General features: G+C 52.0%; 1 protein-coding gene across 5 annotated transcripts; it reads left to right on the top strand.

Moving 5' to 3' along the window:
- Positions 1-2,769: 2,769 nt before the first annotated feature.
- Positions 2,770-18,390, top strand: SH2D3A (SH2 domain containing 3A). 5 transcript variants are annotated; one of them, XM_003819351.4, is made up of 10 exons: positions 2,773-3,313; positions 6,889-7,025; positions 9,704-10,053; positions 11,012-11,088; positions 15,236-15,720; positions 15,820-15,935; positions 16,126-16,300; positions 16,388-16,499; positions 16,909-17,094; positions 17,797-18,390. In XM_003819351.4, the coding sequence occupies exons 2-10, from the start codon at positions 6,957-6,959 to the stop codon at positions 17,955-17,957; spliced, it is 1,731 nt and encodes a 576-aa protein (XP_003819399.3). In that variant the 5' UTR covers positions 2,773-3,313; positions 6,889-6,956; the 3' UTR covers positions 17,958-18,390. The 5 variants fall into 5 exon arrangements, with proteins under 5 accessions (XP_034801290.3, XP_003819399.3, XP_054960137.2 ...); XM_034945399.3 differs by having other exon boundaries at positions 2,770-3,313; positions 16,126-16,499; XM_055104162.2 differs by lacking the exons at positions 2,773-3,313; positions 17,797-18,390 and adding an exon at positions 17,445-17,768 and having other exon boundaries at positions 4,323-7,025.
- Positions 18,391-18,837: the final 447 nt, after the last annotated feature.

Genomic DNA, 18,837 nt, shown 5'->3' with positions numbered 1-18,837 from the left:
GCTCTTACTATGTTGCCCAGGCTGGTCTTGAACTCCTGGCCTCAAGCAATCCTCCCACCTCGGCTTCCCAAAGTACTGGGATTACAGACGTGGGCCATGGCACCCGCTCATCATTGTTTCTTTATTGTCTGTTCAAGAATTTATGTTTCTTTGGTTCACTACTGACCCCTCTCTTATGCAACACCTGACACATAGGCATGCCCCTTAAATACCTGTTGAATGAATAAATAATTGAAAGCTCTATTGACTGCACCTGACATTTATCCCAAATCCATCCCTTTATCACCATGTCCATGGTCACCACCCAAATCCAAGCCACCATCATCCCTCTCCTTATAGACTACAATAGTGTCTTTTTTTTTTTTTTTTTTTTTTTTGTCTTGCTCTATGGACCAGGCTGGAGTGTAGTGGCGCAATCTCGGCTCATTGCAACCTCTGCCTCCCAGATTCAAGTGATTCTCCTGCCTCAGCCTCCCGAGTAGCTGGGATTATAGGTGTCACCATGCGTGGCTAAATTTTTGCATTTTCAGTAGAGACAGGGTTTCGCCATGTGGCCCAGGCTGGTCTCAAACTCCTGGCCTCAAGTGATCCACCTGCCTCAGCCTCCCAAAGTGCTGGGATTACAGGCACGAGCCACTGTGCCAGGCCCAATAGTGTCTTTCATTAACTCACTCAACAAACATTTACTGGCTTCCCGGCCATTACCTTATCATTAGCTGAAATCATCTTCATGAGATTAGGTCTCTCTGCCCCCATCCCTAGCTTCCACCCCCGTAGAGTGTAAGCAGGCCCTCCCCCCTCCACCTAATACGTGGCCCTCATCATGGAGTTTCTTTTTAAATTATCGTTATTATTATTCTTAGGAGAAAGTTTCACTCTGGTTGCCCAGGCTAGAGTGCAATGGTGCAATCTCTGCCCACAGCAACCTCTGCCTCCCAGGTTCAAGTGATTCTCCTTCCTCAGCCTCCCTAGTAGCCGGGATTATAGGTGCATGCCACCACACACAGCTAATCTGCTCACAGCAACCTCCGCCTCCCAGGTTCAAGTGATTCTCCTTCCTCAGCCTCCCCAGTAGCTGGGATTACAGGTGCATTCCACCACACCCAGCTAATTTTGTATTTAGTAGAGACAGGGTTTCACCATGTTGGTCAGGCTGGTCTGGAACTCCTGACCTCAGGTGATCTGCCCACCTCGGCCTCCCAAAGTGCTGGGCCCTCTTTTTAAATTATTATAACCACGAGGAGGCGCTAGACCCCTTCCCTGAACAGGCCCCTACCCTCTGACTGTACCAATACCAGACCGGTGGGGGATAAGGAAGAAACTTTCTTCCCCTCTTGAGCCTGGAGTCTCTTCCATATTTGCCAGGGCCAGTGGGGGGAGCCCAGTCTGGAAATTCCCTGCTTTGCAACCTACAGGCATCAAAACTTTTCATCCCCAAGCAACGTTGGCCCTCTAGGCCTCAATTTCCTCATCTGTAAAATGGTGGGTGAGTAACTTTCACCGCAAAGCAGCATCGTGGAGAAAGTGGGCATGCGAAGATTGAAAAGGAGGCAGACAGGATAAAGCTCCAGAGCTCCGGGTTTGAATTTCGCCTCTACCACTTACAAGCCAGGTTAACTTGGGCAAATGGTTTAGTTGTCCTGTGCCTCAGTTTCTCCATCTGGAAAATGGAAGTGATGAAAATACTACCTACCACCCTTACAGGGTGGTCTGTTTGAAAATTAAAAGAGAGGCCTCATGCCTGTAACCCCAGCACTTTGGGAGGCCGAGGCAGGTGGATCACATGAGGTCAGGAGTTTGAGACCAGTCTGGCCGAAACCCCATCTCTACTAAAAATACAAAAATTAGCCTGTAATCCCAGCTACTCGGGAGTCTACAGCCAGAGAATCGCTTGAACCGGGGAGGTGGAGGTTGCAGTGAGCTGAGACTGCTGCCACTGCACTCCAGTCTGGGCAACGAGAGTGAAACTCCATCTCAAAAAATAAAATAAAATAAAATAAAATAAAGGCAAGTTGACAGAACAGCCCTTGTGTACAGTAAGTGCTCAATAAATGTTAGCTGCTGCTACTGCTTTTAAGACTGTGGTTACTGGGGCCAAGCACAGTGGTTCATGCTTGCTTGTAATCTCAGCGCTCTGGGAGGCCAAGGCAGGAAGTTCGCACGAGCCCAGGAGTTCCAGAGCCTGGGCAGCATAGTAAGACCCCATCTCTACAAAAAATAAAATAAAATCAGCTGGGTGTGGTGGTGTGCACCTTTAGTCTCAGCTGCTTGGAAGGCTGAAGCGGGAGGATAGCTTAAGCCCAGGAGGTTGAGGCTACAGTGAGCTATGATCACCACTGCACTCCGGCCTGGGCAATATAGCAAGACCCTGTCTCTACAAGACAAGACTGATGTTAATATGAGGAACTCATCAATAAACGTGGCCAAAGAGTCCTCTCTCTTGCACTAGGTCCCTGTCACCTTTTCTCTTGTTCGTCTCCAGGCATCACGATGGAAGTCCCCCCCACCCTTCTTCCCACCTGGGAAACCACCTGAATGATTTGCCTTCCACCTCCACCAAAGTCCCGCCCCGCTCCAGCGTGCTGTCACTGAAGGAAGCTGTCGCGTTTTCCCGGACGTCTCTCCACAAAATCCGCCACCTAAATGGGGCTTCTTTCCGGAAAATCCGGGAGGGCGGTCTGGAGGAAGCGCACCCCTCCTTACGTCACAGCTGCCGCAGCTACCCCAGCCTGGCGTAAGAGCCCGAGGGAGTTGCCCTGCCCTGACCCAGAGCCTTGGCGGGGAGGGGAGAGAGACACCCCACTCCACCCCGCCCTGGTCCCAAAGGGCCATGGGTGCCTGGGGCCGCCTGGGTGGAAGGGAGGGGCAGGGTTCTAAGGGGCGGGAACGTTGGGATGAAATTTCTTCTATTGCCCTAAGGGGCGGGGCTGAGAAGGAGGTGGTTGCGGGTGGGCGTAGTCATTCGGCGGTGGTCGTGGCTATGTACAAGGGGAGGGGCCATTGGCAGGAAAGGATGCGTGGTGCTCCCCTAGTGGGCAGGGTCTATGGAGAAAGCGGTGCGATGCAAAAGGAGGCGTGGCTAGTGGCAAAAAATGGTTTTAAGGGGGCGGAGCAAGGGCCTGGGAAGTTAGTTTAAGGGGGCGGGGCCTGCAGGAGGTGTGGTCAGGTAACTGGGCTGGGTTCCCACTAGGTGTGGTCTGGGAAGGCCGGGGCGGTGGCAAGGTGGAGGGCGTGGGTGACAGCAGCCCGGAGCCGCGGAGCCTCAGCTTCCGCCTGGACCCAGCCTCGTGGGAGCCCCGCGGGTCCTGCCCAGGTGAGTGGAGCCCCAGGGCAGATCCAGAACCAGGATTATTGGGATGGGGAGTCCTCTCTTTCCAGGTGGGGCCACCGGCTCGCAGGGAGGATCTGGGGTAGAAGAGGTCGCCTCGCGAATGAGTGGGTCGTGTGCGTTACGCGTGTCGGTGTGCCCGGGCTCACCTGGGCGTGCCTCTCTAAGTGTATTTCCTGTGCAGCACAGAAAGCCATTGTTTCCATTTTTGCCTGAGTGATCCTTTTAAACGGCGAATCAGATCGGGCCCCTCCTTCACTTAAAACCCTTGGGTCATAGAGATTAAAATTCAAAGTCCACTAGTTTTTGCCTGGTGTCCCCTCCTGATCTCTCTAACCTCGTTGCCCTCCTATCTACTCCTTGCTCATCGTATTCCGGCTACAGCAGCAGCCTTGATGATGTAAAATGTAAAAAGCAAGTCCATCTCAGCTACAGGCCTTTGCCCTTACTGTACCCCTCACCCAGGCGACTCCTCCAAATCTTTGCCTAACTGCCTCCTTCTGTACTGAGGTCTCAGTTCCAATGTCACTTTATAGGAGAGGCTGTCCTGTCCAGCCTCCTCTATCACATCTCCCTGGCTTATCACTTTCATTGATAACTCTTAGAAATGGTCTGTCTTCTCCATTCACCTTGTGCTCGTTTGCAGTCTGTCTTGCGCAGCTGACTGCAAGCTCTGGAGGGCAGGGCGGTGCCGGGCTTTAATCTCCTTAGTCACTGTATCTCTAGGTCCTAGAACAGAGCCTGGCGCACAGCAAGTGCTCCAGCAATGGTCGTCCAACGTCAAAAGCGAGTCCTGCCTACATCTGTGTTTGTGTTGCCTGTGCTGGTGGTTCCCACCCTCCATGTCCTCCCCACACGTGGACACATGTTTATGATCCAACTGGAACATGAATAATCCCCTCTCTCCTCTCTCTATGCTTGGTCTGATTCCTGATTCTGCCCGTTTCTTCTCTTCCGTGCCCGAATAAATGATCCCAAAGGACTCAGAGGCAGGAGGATGGCTTAGTTGGCCTTTGGCTGACCTATGGCCACCCTGTGTCCCCAAACTAACCAGAACCTTGCCATTGACTCAACTTCACTCTCACTAAGGGAGACACAAGACAGGAACTTGGGGTTGGGAAACTCTGCGAACGAGGCTAGCCCTGGTCCAGGTGACAAACAGGAAGTGCACAGGCCTTGCAAAGACACACCTGGCTTCAGGTATGCGGCACTGGCAGCTGGCTCCCTGCCCAGCGCTCCTCCCCTAAAGCCACCTAGGGCTGGTCTGGGAACTTCCTGCTGACTCAGGAGGCAGGAATTTCTCTGCAGACCCTACCAGAAGACTTTGCAGGGCTGCAGGGAGAGTTTGCAGGAGAGTAAGAAGCAGATTATCTTCTTCTGGACCATCCAGAGAAATCTCCCCCACCGGACACCTGAGACACACTGGCCCTGAGGCCTGTGAGATTATCAGGAAACTACCAAAATGTCTGAGATCCAAATTCGATCATCATGATAACCACATGTATGGGCTCCGAAATAGAAGGATCTGCAAAGGCAACATTGCTGTTTGCTGACATTGCTATAAAATGTGACCTTTTAAAAATCTTAACCCTGGGGTTACATTCTTTTTTTTTTTTTTTTTTTTGAGACGGAGTCTTGCTCTGTCGCCCAGGCTGGAGTGCAGTGGTGTGATCTCGGCTCACTGCAGGGTCTGCCTCCTGGGTTCAAGCGATTCTCCTGCCTCAGCCTCCTGAGTAGCTGGGACTACAGGCACACGCCACCATGCCTGGCTAATTTTTGTATTTTTAGTAGAGACGGGGTTTCACTGTGTTGACCAGGCTGGTCTCAAACTCCTGACCTCAGATGATCCACCCGCCTCTGCCTCCCAAAGTGCTAGGATTACAAGAGTGAGCCACCGCACCTGGCCCCCAGCGTTGCATTCTAAAGCAAAGAATAGGGGTTAGATCTGCACCTATCCTGAGAACCTCTGAGTGTGCGCATAGGTTGCCGAGAAGCCATGGATGTTTGTAAGTTAAATTCCCCCTGACTGGGATGTTTTTTCACCCAGAGTCACCTGGCACACTCCCCAGAATTCCTTCCAGACTTTACTCAATGAGACCTTCCCTGGCCACATGATCAAAAATGTTCACCCAGCCTGGGCAACGTGGCAAGACCCAATCTCTACATATATATTTAAAAATTAGCCAGTCACAGCCAGATGCAGTGGCTTATGCTGGTAATCCCAGTGCTTTGGGAGGCTGAGGCGGGTGGATCACCTGAGGTCAGGAGTTCGAGACCAGCCTGGCCAACATGGAGAAACCCCATCTCTATTAAAAATATTTTAAAAATTAGCCAGGCATGGTGGCACACACCTGTAGTCCCAGCTACTGAGGAGGCTGATGCACGAGAATTGCTTGAAACCAGCAGGCGGAAGTTGCAATGAACTGAGATCATGCCACTGCACTCCAGCCTGGGCAACAGAGTGAGACTCGATCTCAAAAAAAAAAAAAAAAAAATTAGCCAGGTACAGTGGCCCACGCTCATAGTCCCAGCTACTCAGAAGGATGAGGTGGGAGGATCACTTGAGCCCAGGAGGTCAAGGCCGCAATGAGCTGTGATTGCACCACTGCAGTCCAGCCTGGGCAATAAAGCAAGACTCTGTCTCAAAAAAAAAAAAAAAAAAGGGTGTTCACCCTAGCACCTGTACTTTCATTATATCCCATCCATGGTTTAGTTTTTTTGTCTAGCACTCACTCATGTATGCCATCATCTAGTTCTTTTCTGAGGTGCTGCTTCCCAGTAGAATGTCAGCTCCCAAGGACAGAGATTTCCATCTGTTTTGTTCAATGCTATGTCTCTAGGGCCTAGAACAGAGCCTGGGACCCCATAAGGTGCTGAATAAATAGGGGTTCAGTGAATTCATTAATTACATTTCTGCAAGATGGGGTGGCATGTTGTCATCTTCAGCCATTTTTTTTTTCTTCGATTGCATTATATTTGGAACAGGCACGATGGTGACATCTGTAATCCCAACTACTTGGGAGGCTGAGGCTAGAGGATTCCTTGAGCCCAGGAATTCAAGGCTAAAGTGTGCTATGATCACACCTGTGAATAGCACTGCACTCCAGCCTGGGCAACACATAAGACCTCTCTCTTTAAATGTAAAAAAAAAAGTCTGCGTGCAGTGGCTTATGCCTGTAATCCCAGCACTTTGGGAGGCTGCGGCGGGTGGATCACCTGAGGTCAGGAGTTCAAGACCAGCCTGGCGAACACAGTGAAACCCTGTCTCTACTACAAATACAAAAAAAGAAGAAAAAATTAGCTGGGTGTGGTGGTGCATGCCTGTAATCCCAGCTACTTGGGAGGCTGAGGCAGGAGAATCGCTTGAACCTGGGAGGCAGAGGTTGCAGTGAGCCAAGATCGTGCCATTGCACTCCAGCCTGGGTGATAGAATGAGACTCTGTCTCAAAAAAAAAAAAAAAAAAAAAAAAAGATTTGATGGAGCTGTCTCCAAAATTAAGAAGAGGATGAAAGGAGCTGACCCAGACAGTCAAGCAGGGCTAATTATTCCCCTTTTACAGATGTGGAAGACTGAGGCCTGTTGAAAGTGCAGAGCTCAGCCCTGGCACCCTGTGTTCCCAAGAGCTCCATGCAGGTGCCACAGGATGGAGAAGACCTTGCTGGCCAACCCTGGTACCACGGCCTCCTGTCCCGCCAGGTACCACCCACAGCAGGACCTCAGCACCATCTGGTGGGGAGCCTCTCCCACCCTTGCTGAGGATTCCTGGGTCCCTGGATGAGGGACTTAGTGCCAAGGTCTATTGGGACAGGTGGCAGAGGGCTGGGGACTGTCTTGAAGGTTGGCTGGCTGGGGACTGTCACTATATTTAAATTATCACTTTCTTTGGGATGATGAGATTGGTGATGGAGCTTAAGGAGAGTCCTAATGCCCCCAAACTACTCTTGGCTCTGGCCGTCTCTCCCTCTGAACTCCATCTACCTCCTGGTATTTCCCTCTAAATGTGAGGCTCCCAAGCCAGGCATGGTGGCTCACGCCTGTAATCCCAACAGTTTGAAAGGCCGAGGTGGGCGGATCACTTGAAGTCAGGAGTTCAAGACCAGCCTGGCCAACATTGTGAAACCCCATCTCTACTAAAAATACAAAAATTAGCCAGACATGGTGGTATGCGCCTGTAGTCTCAGCTACTTGGGAGGCTGAGGCAGGAGAATCTCTTGAACCCAGGAGGCAGAGGTTGTAGTGAGCCACAGTTGTGCCACTGCACTCCAGACTGGGTAACAGAGCGAGACTCTGTCAAAAACAGAAATAAATAAACAAACAAAGAAATCTGAGGCTCCCACCTCCATCTGAAACTCAGTTGTCACCCCCCAAAATTCTGGGACCCTGAGCATCTCATGAAATCATGAGAGGCAGTAGAACTTAATAGTTAAAATCCCATAATCGAGACCCAGACACCCTAGGTTCAAATCCAAACCCTACAATTTATATTGTATGTGACCTTGGGCAGGACATTTGACCTCTCTGGGCCTCAGTCTCCCAATCTTTAACATACGGATAGCAGGCCAGGCATGTTGGCTCATGCCTGTAATCCCAGCACTTTGGGAGGCTGAGGCAGGAGGATCACTTGAGGCCAGGAGTTCCAAACCAGTCTGGGCAACATAGCAGAACTCTGTCTCTACAAAAAAAAAAAAAAAAAAAAATGCAAAAATTAGCCAGGCATGGGTGGCATGTACCTGTTGTCCCAACTACTCAGGAGGCTGAGATGGGAGGATTGCTTAAGCCCAGGAGGTCAAGGCTGTGAGTGAGCCATGATTGCTCCACTGCACTCAGCCTGGGCAATCGAGAGAGATCTTGACTCAAAAAAAAAAAAAAAAGGCCGGAAGAAAAAAATGGGCCGGGCACGGTGACTCATGCCTGTAATCCTAGCACTTTGGGAGGCCGAGGTGGGTAGATCACCTGAAGTCAGGAGTTCGAGACCAGCCTGACCTATATGATGAAACCCCCTCTCTACTAAAAATACAAAAAAGTAGCCGGGCATGGTGGCATGCACCTGTAATCCCAGCTACTCGGGAGGCTGAGACAGGAGAATCGCTTGAACCCAGGAGGCAGAGGTTGCAGTGAGCCGAGATTGTGCCATTGCACTCCAGCCTGAGCAACAAGAGTGAAACTCCGTCCCAAAGAACAACAACAAAAAAAGGTATAATAATACCTACCACCCTTGTTACAGGAATTACAAGAGTTAACACCCTTTACATTTAAAGCAGTGCTTGACATATAGTAAGGGCTACACACGTGTGTCTGCTACATCTATTATTTAGTCCCCAGACCCCACGTTCAGCTCTACTTTGCCTCTCTCTGGGGTCCTGGCCCTTCTACCTGCCTCCCCAAGTCTTTTTTTTGTTTTTTTGTTTTTTTGTTTTGAGACATGATCTCACTCTGTCACCCATGCTGGAGTGCAATGGCTCCATCTCGGCTTACTGCAACCTCTGCCTCCTGGGTTCAAGCGATTCTCCCACCTCAGCCTCCTGAGTAGCTGGAATGACAGGTGCACACCACCACGCTCAGCTAATTTTTATATTTTTTGGTAGAGACAGGGTTTTGCCATGTTGCCCAGGCTGGTCTCAAACTCCTGATCTCAAGTGATCTGCCTACCTCAGCCTCCCAAAGTGCTGGGATTACAGGTGTGAGCCACTGTGCCCCACCCTTCCTACCCTATTTTGACACCAGCCACCACAGCTGGCATAAGACTGCTTGCAAATGTTTATAAAAGAGGGGGCCCCAATCTGGAAGCATCCAGCTAATGGTTTCTCTTGAAGCCACATTTGCATAACAAGCCCAGTGCATTTACCAAATTAGATGTTGCATTGGTCAGCATCAGCTAGTGGCTGTAACAAACATTCCCAAGATATCACCAGCTAAACACAGTCAACATGTTAATGTCATAGTCCAAGGTGGTTGAGAAGCAGAGATGCAAAGCTCCATAAATCAGTCGGGAGCCAAGCGCATCTTGTAGCTCTGTCATCCCTCTGGGCTTTGGGGGATATCAGCTGACAGGGGACACAACCTATAAGATTGTGCAGCAGGGTTTTATGGGCCAGGTCTGGATATTTCCCATAGCCCTTCTACCCCACATCCCATTGGCCAGTTCTCATCACATGACAACCCTAGCTGCAAGGGAACCTGGGAAATGTAGTCTACATAGGTGCCAGGAGAAAGGGGGACAGAACTTGGTGTGAAAGTTCCCCGTCTTTGCCTGCCACAGAAGTTTCACTGGGGTAGCTTTTCTTGGGTGGTGGGGGCAATGGTGGGGGGAGCTACCATTAACCACTGCCCTGGACTCATTCCTAATTCCCCTGCCCCCTGACCTCCATCCACAGAAGGCTGAAGCTCTTCTTCAGCAAGATGGCGACTTCCTGGTTCGCGCCTCTGGGTCCCGTGGGGGCAACCCCGTGATCTCCTGCCGCTGGCGGGGCTCAGCCCTCCATTTTGAGGTGTTCCGTGTGGCCCTGCGTCCCCGGCCAGGCCGACCCACAGCCCTCTTTCAACTGGAGGATGAGCAATTCCCCAGCATACCGGCTCTGGTTCACAGTTACATGACAGGCAGGCGCCCACTGTCCCAGGCCACAGGGGCTGTGGTCTCCAGGCCTGTGACTTGGCAGGGGCCTCTGCGACGCAGCTTTAGCGAGGACACCCTGATGGATGGCCCAGCTCGGATAGAGCCTCTCAGGTACTCACAGTCTCCCTGCCTCCTTGAGAACACCCAACACTCCCAGGGTTTTCCAACTCAATGGTTGACTTTTTTTTTTTTTTTTTGACTGAGTCTCACTCTGTTGTCCAGGCTGGAGTGCAGTGGCATGATCTCAGCTCACTGCAACCTCCACCTCTCAGGTTCAAGCGATTCTCCTGCCTCAGCCTCCAGAGTAGCTGGGATTACAGGAGTGCACCACCACGCCCAGCTAATTTTTTAACTTTTTTATTTTTTATTTTTCTCTGGAGTCGAAGTCTCACTCTGTCGCCCAGGCTGGAGTGCAATGGCACGATCTCAGCTCACTGCAACCTCCACCTCCCGGCTTCAAGCAATTCTCCTGTCTCAGCTTCCTGAGTAGCTGGGATTACAGGTGTGCACCACCATGCCTGGCTAATTTTTTGTATTTTTAGTAGAGACTGGGTTTCACCATGTTGGCCAGGCTGGTCTCAAACTCCTGACCTCAAGTGATCCACCCGCCTCGGCCTCCCAAAGTGCTGGGATTACAGGCATGAGCCACCACGCCTGGCTAATTTTTTGTATTTTTAGTAGAGACAGGGTTTCACCATGTTGGCCTGGCTGGTCTTGAACTCTTGACCTCACGTGACCGCCTGCCTCAGCCTCCCATAGTGCTGGGATTACAGGTGTGAGCCACCGCACCCGGCCTTGGTTGACTTTTGAGGCCCGAACATTCTTAGTTGTGGGGGAGGAGGTGCATCATAGGGTGCTGAGCAGCATTCCTGAGCTCCATCCAACTAGATGCTACTAGTCGTGACAACTAAAGATGTCTCCACACGTTGCTAAGAGTCCCCTGGACGTAGGTCACCTTGGTTGGTTGAGACTCACTGGTACAGAGTAACTGGACACAGGGTTTTGCAGATATTGGTGGGGGACACTGCTTAGGTGGGGACTACAGGTTTCTCCCACTTCTGTCCCCCAGGGCAAGGAAGTGGAGCAACAGTCAGCCTGCAGATTTGGCACATATGGGGCGGTCAAGAGAAGACCCCCCTGGGATGGGTAAGTGTCTGCTAGAATGGCCTGTGGCTCAGGGATTGGCTCTGCCACTCACCACCTAAGAGATCTTGGTCAGGTGCAGGCACCTCTTCGAGCCTCAATTTCTTGCTTTAGAAAATGATGACAATCACGATGACTTAAAACATGCAGGGACTTTGTGGGTGCTTAAAATGTGTGTTTACAAGGCTGAGCGCGGTGGCTCATGCCTGTAATCCCAGCACTTTGGGAGGCCGAGGCCGGTGGATCACTTGAGGTCAGGAATTCGAGACCAGCCTTGCCAACATGGTGAAACCCCATCTCCACTAAAAACACAAAATTAGCCGAGCGTGGTGGCACGCACCTGTAATCCCAGCTACTCTGGAGGCTGCGGCAGGAGAATCGCTTGAACCCGGGAGGCGGAGGTTGCAGTGAGCTGAGATGGCGCCACTGCACTCCAGACTGGGTGACAGAACAAAACTCCATCTCAAAAAAAAAAAAAAAAAAAAAGTGTTTACAATTATTCCAAGGAGCTGTACCTGTTCTGACCACAGCTTACCTTGCTAACAACTTCTGCTACATACCCTCCTCATGCTGGTCACACAGCCCTCCTTGCAGTTGTTCGAACCCTCAGGCTTTTATTCCCGCCTCGGGGCCTTTGCATTTTACATTTCCACCAGTGACGGGAACATTCTCATTCCCCTAATTTTTTCCTGAGTGGCTCCTCTCCATCCAGGGTAAGTTCCTCAAAGCAGTTGAGTCTGACGGTCTTACCTAAAGGAGGACTCACCTGAATGCCCCCTCATGCCCCTTTTTTCCCATCCTTCTCCCAGCCCCATTCAACATGAGCCCTCCCTGCATCCCAGGCCCTGCACGGAGTGCTAGGATACATCAACGAACCAGAAAGAGACAAAGATCCCTGCCCTATGGGAGCCAACAGCCCATGAGAGGACAACAAACCATGAACCACAAAAATAAGGCAATTTTGTTTGCTTCAAGATAAAAATTAAAACACAGGAAGGGAAGGCCAGGCACAGTGGCTCAGGCCTGAAATCCCAGCACTTTGGAAGGCCGAGGCGGGCGGATCACCTAAAGTCAGGAGTTCGAGACCAGCCTGGCCAACATGGTGAAACCCCGTCTCTACTAAAACTACAAAAATTAGCCGGGCATGGTGGTGCACACCTGTAATCCCAGCTACTCGGGAGACTCGGGAGGCTGAGGCACGAGAATTGCTTGAACCCGGGAGGCAGAGGTTGCCGTGAGCCAAGATTGCACCACTGCACTCCAGCCTGGACAACAGAGTGAGACTCTGTCTCAAAAAACAAACAAACAAACAAACAAAAAACAGTAAGGGAAGGGTGAGGTGGCTCAGGTCTGTAATCCTAGCACTTTGGGAGGCCAAGGTGGGTGGATCACTTGAGGTCAGGAGTTCGAGACCAGCCTGGCCAACATGGTGAAAACCCATCTCTACTAAAAAAAATAAAATAAAATACAAAAGTTAGCCAGGTGTAGTGGCATATGCCTGTAATCCCAGCTACTTGGGACAGAGTGAGACTGTCTCAAAAAAACAAAACAAAAACAAAACAAAACAAAAAAACAGAGTAAGGGAGATAGAGACTATAAAGATGGAGATGTATATTGCAATTCTATTTTATTTCTATTTATTTATTTATTTTTGAGATAGAGTTTTGCTCTTGTTGCCCAGGATGGAGTGCAATGGCGTGATACCGGCTCACTGCAACCTCCACCTCCTGGGTTCAAGCAATTCTCCTGCCTCAGCCTCCCGAGTAGCTGGGATTACAGGCATGTGCACCACGCCCTGCTAATTTTGTATTTTTAGTGGAGATGGGGGTTTCCCCATGTTGGTCAGGCTGGTCTCAAACTCCTGACCTCAGGTGATCCACCCACCTCGACCTCCCAAAGTGCTGGGATTACAGGCGTGAGCCATTGTACCCAAGCAAGCAATTTTAAATGGTAGTCAGGAAAGGCCCCATTGCAGAAAAAAATAAAATAAAATTGAAGGAAATGAGGGAGGGAACAGGTGGATAACTGGGGGATAAGCAGGCAGGAGGAAGAGGCAGTGCAAAGGCTCTTGGGTCAGAACAAGAATTTAAGCTGTTCATTCAACCAAAAAATGAGTGGGTAGCTGGGTGTGGTGTTGCACGCCTGTGGTCCTAGCCACTTGGGAGGTTGAAGCAGGAGGACTCCTTGAACCCAGGAAGTCAAGGCTGCAGTGAGCCGTGATCGCACCATTGCATTCCAGCCTGGGCCACAGAGTGAGACCCTGTCTCAAATTTAAAAAAAAAAAAAAAGAAGAAAAGAAAGGGCTGGGTGCAATGGCTCAAGCCTGTAATCCCAGCACTTTGGGAGGCCAAAGCAGGCAGATCACGAGGTCAAGAGATCAAGACCATCCTGGCCAACATGGTGAAACCCCGTGTCTACTAAAAATACAAAAATTAGCTGGGTGTGGTGGTGCCTGTGGTCCCAGCTACTCGGGAGGCTGAAGCAGGAGAATCACTTGAACCCAGGAGGCAGAGGTTGCAGAGAGCCGAGATGGCGCCACTGCACTCTAGCCTGGTGACAGAGTGAGACTCCATCAAGAAAGAAAAGAAAGGAAGGAAGGAAGGAATGAAGGGAGGGAGGGAAGGAGGGACACATGAGTGTAGCTGAAGCAGAGGGAATGAGGGGAGAGTCAGAGAGAGAGACCCTGGGGCTCAGATTGTGAGGATTTTTCAGCTAATGTGAGCACTTTGGACCTTAACTCAGAGTGAGCCAGGCACTGTTGGATGATTTCAAGTTCCTAGAAAAGAGCCTATTCAAAGGCATGGTAAATGCAGTCTCCCAAAAGTCTTAGTACAGTTTTAAGTACTAATAGTCCAGGAGATCAACATGCCACCAACTTACAAAGGACATCATTTGAAAGTTTACGATGAGGGGAGGGAACTTAGAGGAGGGGTCAGTAGGTGCAGCAAACCACCATGGCACACGGATACTCAACCTGCACATTCTGCACATGTATCTTTTTTTTTTTTAAGAAGAAATAAAAAAGAAAAAAAAGAAAGTTTAATAAGCTTGGTTTCTTTGACACTTATCTGAGTGTCATACCATATGCAGCTTTGTGAATTTTTTATACTTTGTCTCTCTATAGATATCTATATTAATTGTATATATTTTATATAGATATGTCTATGGAGAGATATATATTATCACAAAAAAAGTAAAATATCTATCATATATAAATGTAATTATATATAGCATATAGGGCAACATTATACATTTAATAATGTTGATTTTATTTAACATATACTTAATTTAAATATATATTATATATTTATATAATATATCTATCTCTATAGATATGATATAGAGAGATATATCTACACTTAATTGTAGATAGATAGATATCTTTTTTTTTTTTTTGAGACAGGGTCTTACTTTGTCATCCAAGCTGGAGTGCAGTGGTGCAGTCATACCTCACTGCAGCCTCTGGCTCAAGTGATCCTCCCACCTCTGCCTCCCAAGTAGCTGGGACCACAGGTGCATGCCACCATGCCCAGCTAATTTTCTAACTTTTTGTAGAAACAAGATCTTGTTATGTTGCCCAGGCTGGTCTGGAATCCCTAGCCTCAAGCAATCCCCTCACCTTGGCCTCCCAAAATGCTGAGATTACAGGCGTCGGCCACCACGCTCATCCTTTTTTTAAAAAAATTTTTAATTTCGTTGGGTCACTGCTTACCATCTTTCAGTCAGAGGGGCAAAAACAAAGAATTCAAATTTAAAATGTCGTATTCAGAATTCATAGGGTCAGGCAAGGTGGCTCATGCCTGTGATCCCAGCAGTTTGGGAGGCCGAGAAGGGAGGATTGCTTGAGACTAGGAATTCCAGACCAGCCTGGGCAACACAGTGAGATCCCATCTCTATAAAATAAAATAAAATAAATTAAAATAATTTACAGAACTATAGAGATGCTAAAGTTTTCTAACCATGTGTAAGCATGTAGCATTTCTACTGTCGAGGTGGTTAAAATTCAAAACTGCACCCGGATAGGTTGTTATACCCCATTATTGGAATGAGTGGATGGATCAGGTGGGTGGTAGCCGATGAAGCTCTCACCCCCGCCCATTCAGCAATCTTCTCTGTGTATTCCCATTGACCCCTCTTGTATGACCTCTAGAAGCCTCCACCATGCCCATATCTGCCTTGCCCCGAACAAGCAGTGACCCGGTGTTGCTGAAGGCCCCTGCTCTCCTGGGAACTGTTGCCGACAGTCTCAGGGCCTCCGATGGGCAGCTTCAAGCCAAGGCACCAACGAAGCCCCCCTGGACACCCTCCTTCGAACTGCCTGATGCCTCTGAACGTCCCCCGACGTACTGCGAGCTGGTGCCCCGAGTGCCCAGTGTCCAGGGAACATCCCCGAGCCAAAGCTGCCCAGAGCCAGAGGCCCCATGGTGGGAGGCCGAGGAGGATGAGGAGGAAGAGAATAGATGTTTTACGAGACCACAGGCTGAGATCTCTTTCTGCCCCCATGATGCCCCCTCCTGCCTGCTGGGCCCCCAGAATCGGCCCCTGGAACCCCAAGTCCTGCATACCCTCCGTGGCCTGTTCCTGGAGCACCATCCTGGGAGCACCGCCCTTCACCTGCTATTGGTAGACTGCCAGGTGGGTCACCTCCTGGGATGCTCCTCCCCAGGCCCAGGGCAAGACCCAACCATGCCTACATAATCACTCTTCACCTGACTTCCCCATTCCCTTCTGCAGGCCACAGGCCTCCTGGGAGTGACCAGGGATCAGCGGGGCAACATGGGAGTCTCATCTGGCCTGGAGCTGCTCACTCTTCCCCATGGACACCACTTGAGGTTGGAACTGCTGGAGAGGTAAGCCAGCAGCTTGTAATCTTGGTTGGGGGAGGCCAATTCCCCCCACTTCCCAAGGTCTCCAAACAGCTCCTCACTCATGGCTCCCCAGGGAAGAAGGGAGATGGGGCAATGCCACCTCCTGTCCCCCCTCACCCCTGCATTACAAACCTCCCCACTTCCCCCAGACCCTTGCCCTCCGCCTCTGCAGGCATCAGACACTGGCGCTGGCCGGGGCGCTGGCGGTGCTGGGCTGCTCGGGGCCGCTGGAGGAGCGCGCAGCCGCACTGAGGGGCCTGGTAGAGCTGGCGCTGGCGCTGCGGCCAGGGGCGGCGGGGGACCTGCCCGGGCTGGCTGCGGTCATGGGCGCCCTGCTCATGCCCCAGGTTCGTGGGGAGCAGGGACTGGAGGAAGCTGGAGTGCGGGTGACTGGGAAGACTGGAGAGGAGGCATGCGCAGGTCTCTTCTCCCAGGTGTCCCGGTTGGAGCACACGTGGCGCCAGCTCCGAAGGAGCCACACGGAGGCTGCGCTGGCCTTTGAGCAGGAGCTGAAGCCGCTGATGCGGGCTCTGGATGAGGGCGCTGGTAAGTGAAGGTCTGGGGCTTAGCATCCCCTGGGGGCCCAGACCAAATTTAACAGGACTCAATCTAGTCGTATGCCGAGTCCCTGCATCTGTTCTAAGCCCGGTCCCTTCACCATAGGCCCCGCCCTCCACATGAGGGTTGGTCCTGGCCCTTTCCCTAGGCCCCGCCCTCCACACGAGACTTGTTCCTAGGCCACGCCCCCACCAGCCTTGGTCCCAGCCCCTTTCCCTAGGCCACGCCCCTTCGCCGCAGGCCCCGCCCTCCATAGGGGCGTGTGGTCCTGGCCCCTCTCCACAGACCCCGCTGTCGCTCAGTCCTAAGCCCCGCCCCTGCATTTGTCCTAGGTTCCACCTCCGCCCTATGCCCCATCTACAGCCCCAAACCCTGATCAGGCCCTCCCCCTCCGCAGGACCCTGCGACCCCGGCGAGGTGGCGCTGCCGCACGTGGCACCCCTGGTGCGCCTACTGGAGGGCGAGGAAGTCGCGGGGCCGCTGGACGAGAGCTGTGAGCGGCTGTTGCGCACCCTGCACGGAGCGCGTCACATGGTCCGGGACGCACCCAAATTCCGCAAGGTGGCAGCCCAGCGCCTGCGAGGTGAGCATTCCCTCTGCGCTGGACTGCAGACTTCAGAGCACCCTGCAGGTTCTAACCGGATCCCCCAAACCCAGCCTGTCCCAGGAGGGGAGCCTCTCGCCACGCCTCCGGGAGCCCCACCCAAACTGGGACGGCTCCACTCCAGGAAGGTTCTCACCCCAAGCAAACGCTGCATCCAGCGGTATTGATAGGAACAGGGCCGTCCACCTCAAAACGGGCTGTCCTGCCCCCAGAGCCACCTCCGCGGGTCCCCACTCCCCCTTCCCACCTAAGACGATCCCGTCCCCCAGGGATCTCGATCCCCAAGAACGCCCTGCTCCCTCCAAAACGACTCCTCCCTCCTATCCTAGGGCAGCCCACCCGGCAAGATCCCCCCACCTTCCCCGACAACCTGGGATCCCGTCCTCGGGGCAGCCCCACGTCCAGGCACAGCCCCTAAGGCGGGACCTCCAGGATCTGGCACCAGGAACAGGCCACCCCATTGCACTGCGGTAGAGCCCCTCAGGCACCCCACCCCCATTCCTGCAGAGAGCTGGAAGCCCCCTCCCCTCTGACCCCGCCTAGTCATCCCGCAGGTGGGGCAGGTCCCTCCCGGGCCCCTGTTGGGTCAAAGTCCTCTGGGGAAAGGAAGGTGCCGGGAGGCTGGGAGGGGCGAGGCGGGCGCCTGGGCCCCGCCCCCAGCCCACCTGACCTTGCTTCCAGGATTCCGGCCTAACCCGGAGCTGAGGGAGGCCCTGACCACCGGCTTCGTGCGGAGGCTGCTCTGGGGTAGTCGGGGCGCGGGAGCTCCGCGCGCTGAACGCTTTGAGAAGTTCCAGCGCGTCCTCGGCGTCCTGTCGCAGCGCCTGGAGCCTGACCGCTGAGAGCGCAGACACCCTTCTTCACACCCGGGACCCCCAGGTTTTTGCGAACCCCAGAAGAGACCAAAGGAGTCGTCCCAGGCTCCTCACGCCTCAGGTGGAATCCTGCCCTGTGCCTCACAGAAGAGGTGGGGACCGCAGTCAGGGTCACCTGGGTCATGGTGAACATGTGACCTGCAGATCTGGCATCAGAGGCCAGAGTTCAAATGTGACTCCACCTCTTAAAAGCCGTGATTTCTAGCAGATGACTTCACCTCTGTGTCTGCCTTTAACAAAATCTTAGCCGTACAGCAGCTCAGGCCTGTAATCTCAGCAATTTGGGAGGCCGAGGCGGAAGGAAGGCTTGAAGCCAGGAGTTCAAGACCAGCCAGGGCAACATGGTGAGACCTCATCTCTACAAAAACTGAAAAATAAAAAACTTTTTAAAAATGTAAAAGTTGAGGCTGTGTACTTTCTAAGAATTGTGGCCGGGAATGAGACCGCAGGTGGAGAATGCCTGGCACACAGTAGGTCTTCAATAAGTGCTACCCATTCTCAGAAGCTGCAGTGCATTCAGAAGGGATGAAACTTGGTGTCCTGGCCAGGCGCGGTGGCTCACGCCCACAATCCCAGCACTTTTAGGAGGCCGAGGCAGATGGATCACTTGAGGTCAGGAGTTCAAGACCAGCCTGGCCAACATGGCAAAACCCTGTCTCTACAAAAAATACAAAAATTAGCTGGGCATGATGGTGTGTGCCTGTAATCCCAGCTACTTGGGAGGCTGAGGCAGAATTGCTTGAACTCGGGAGATGGAGTCTGCAGTGAGCTGAGATCACGTACGCCACTGCACTCCAGCCTGGGCAACTGGGTGAAACTGTCTCAAAAAGAAAAAAAAAAAGAAACT

This window comes from Pan paniscus, chromosome 20 (genome assembly GCF_029289425.2).
Source record: "Pan paniscus chromosome 20, NHGRI_mPanPan1-v2.0_pri, whole genome shotgun sequence".
Taxonomy (NCBI): Eukaryota; Metazoa; Chordata; class Mammalia; order Primates; family Hominidae; genus Pan; species Pan paniscus.
Note: the sequence above shows the minus strand (reverse complement) of the source record. Positions and strands in the feature narration are given on the sequence as shown.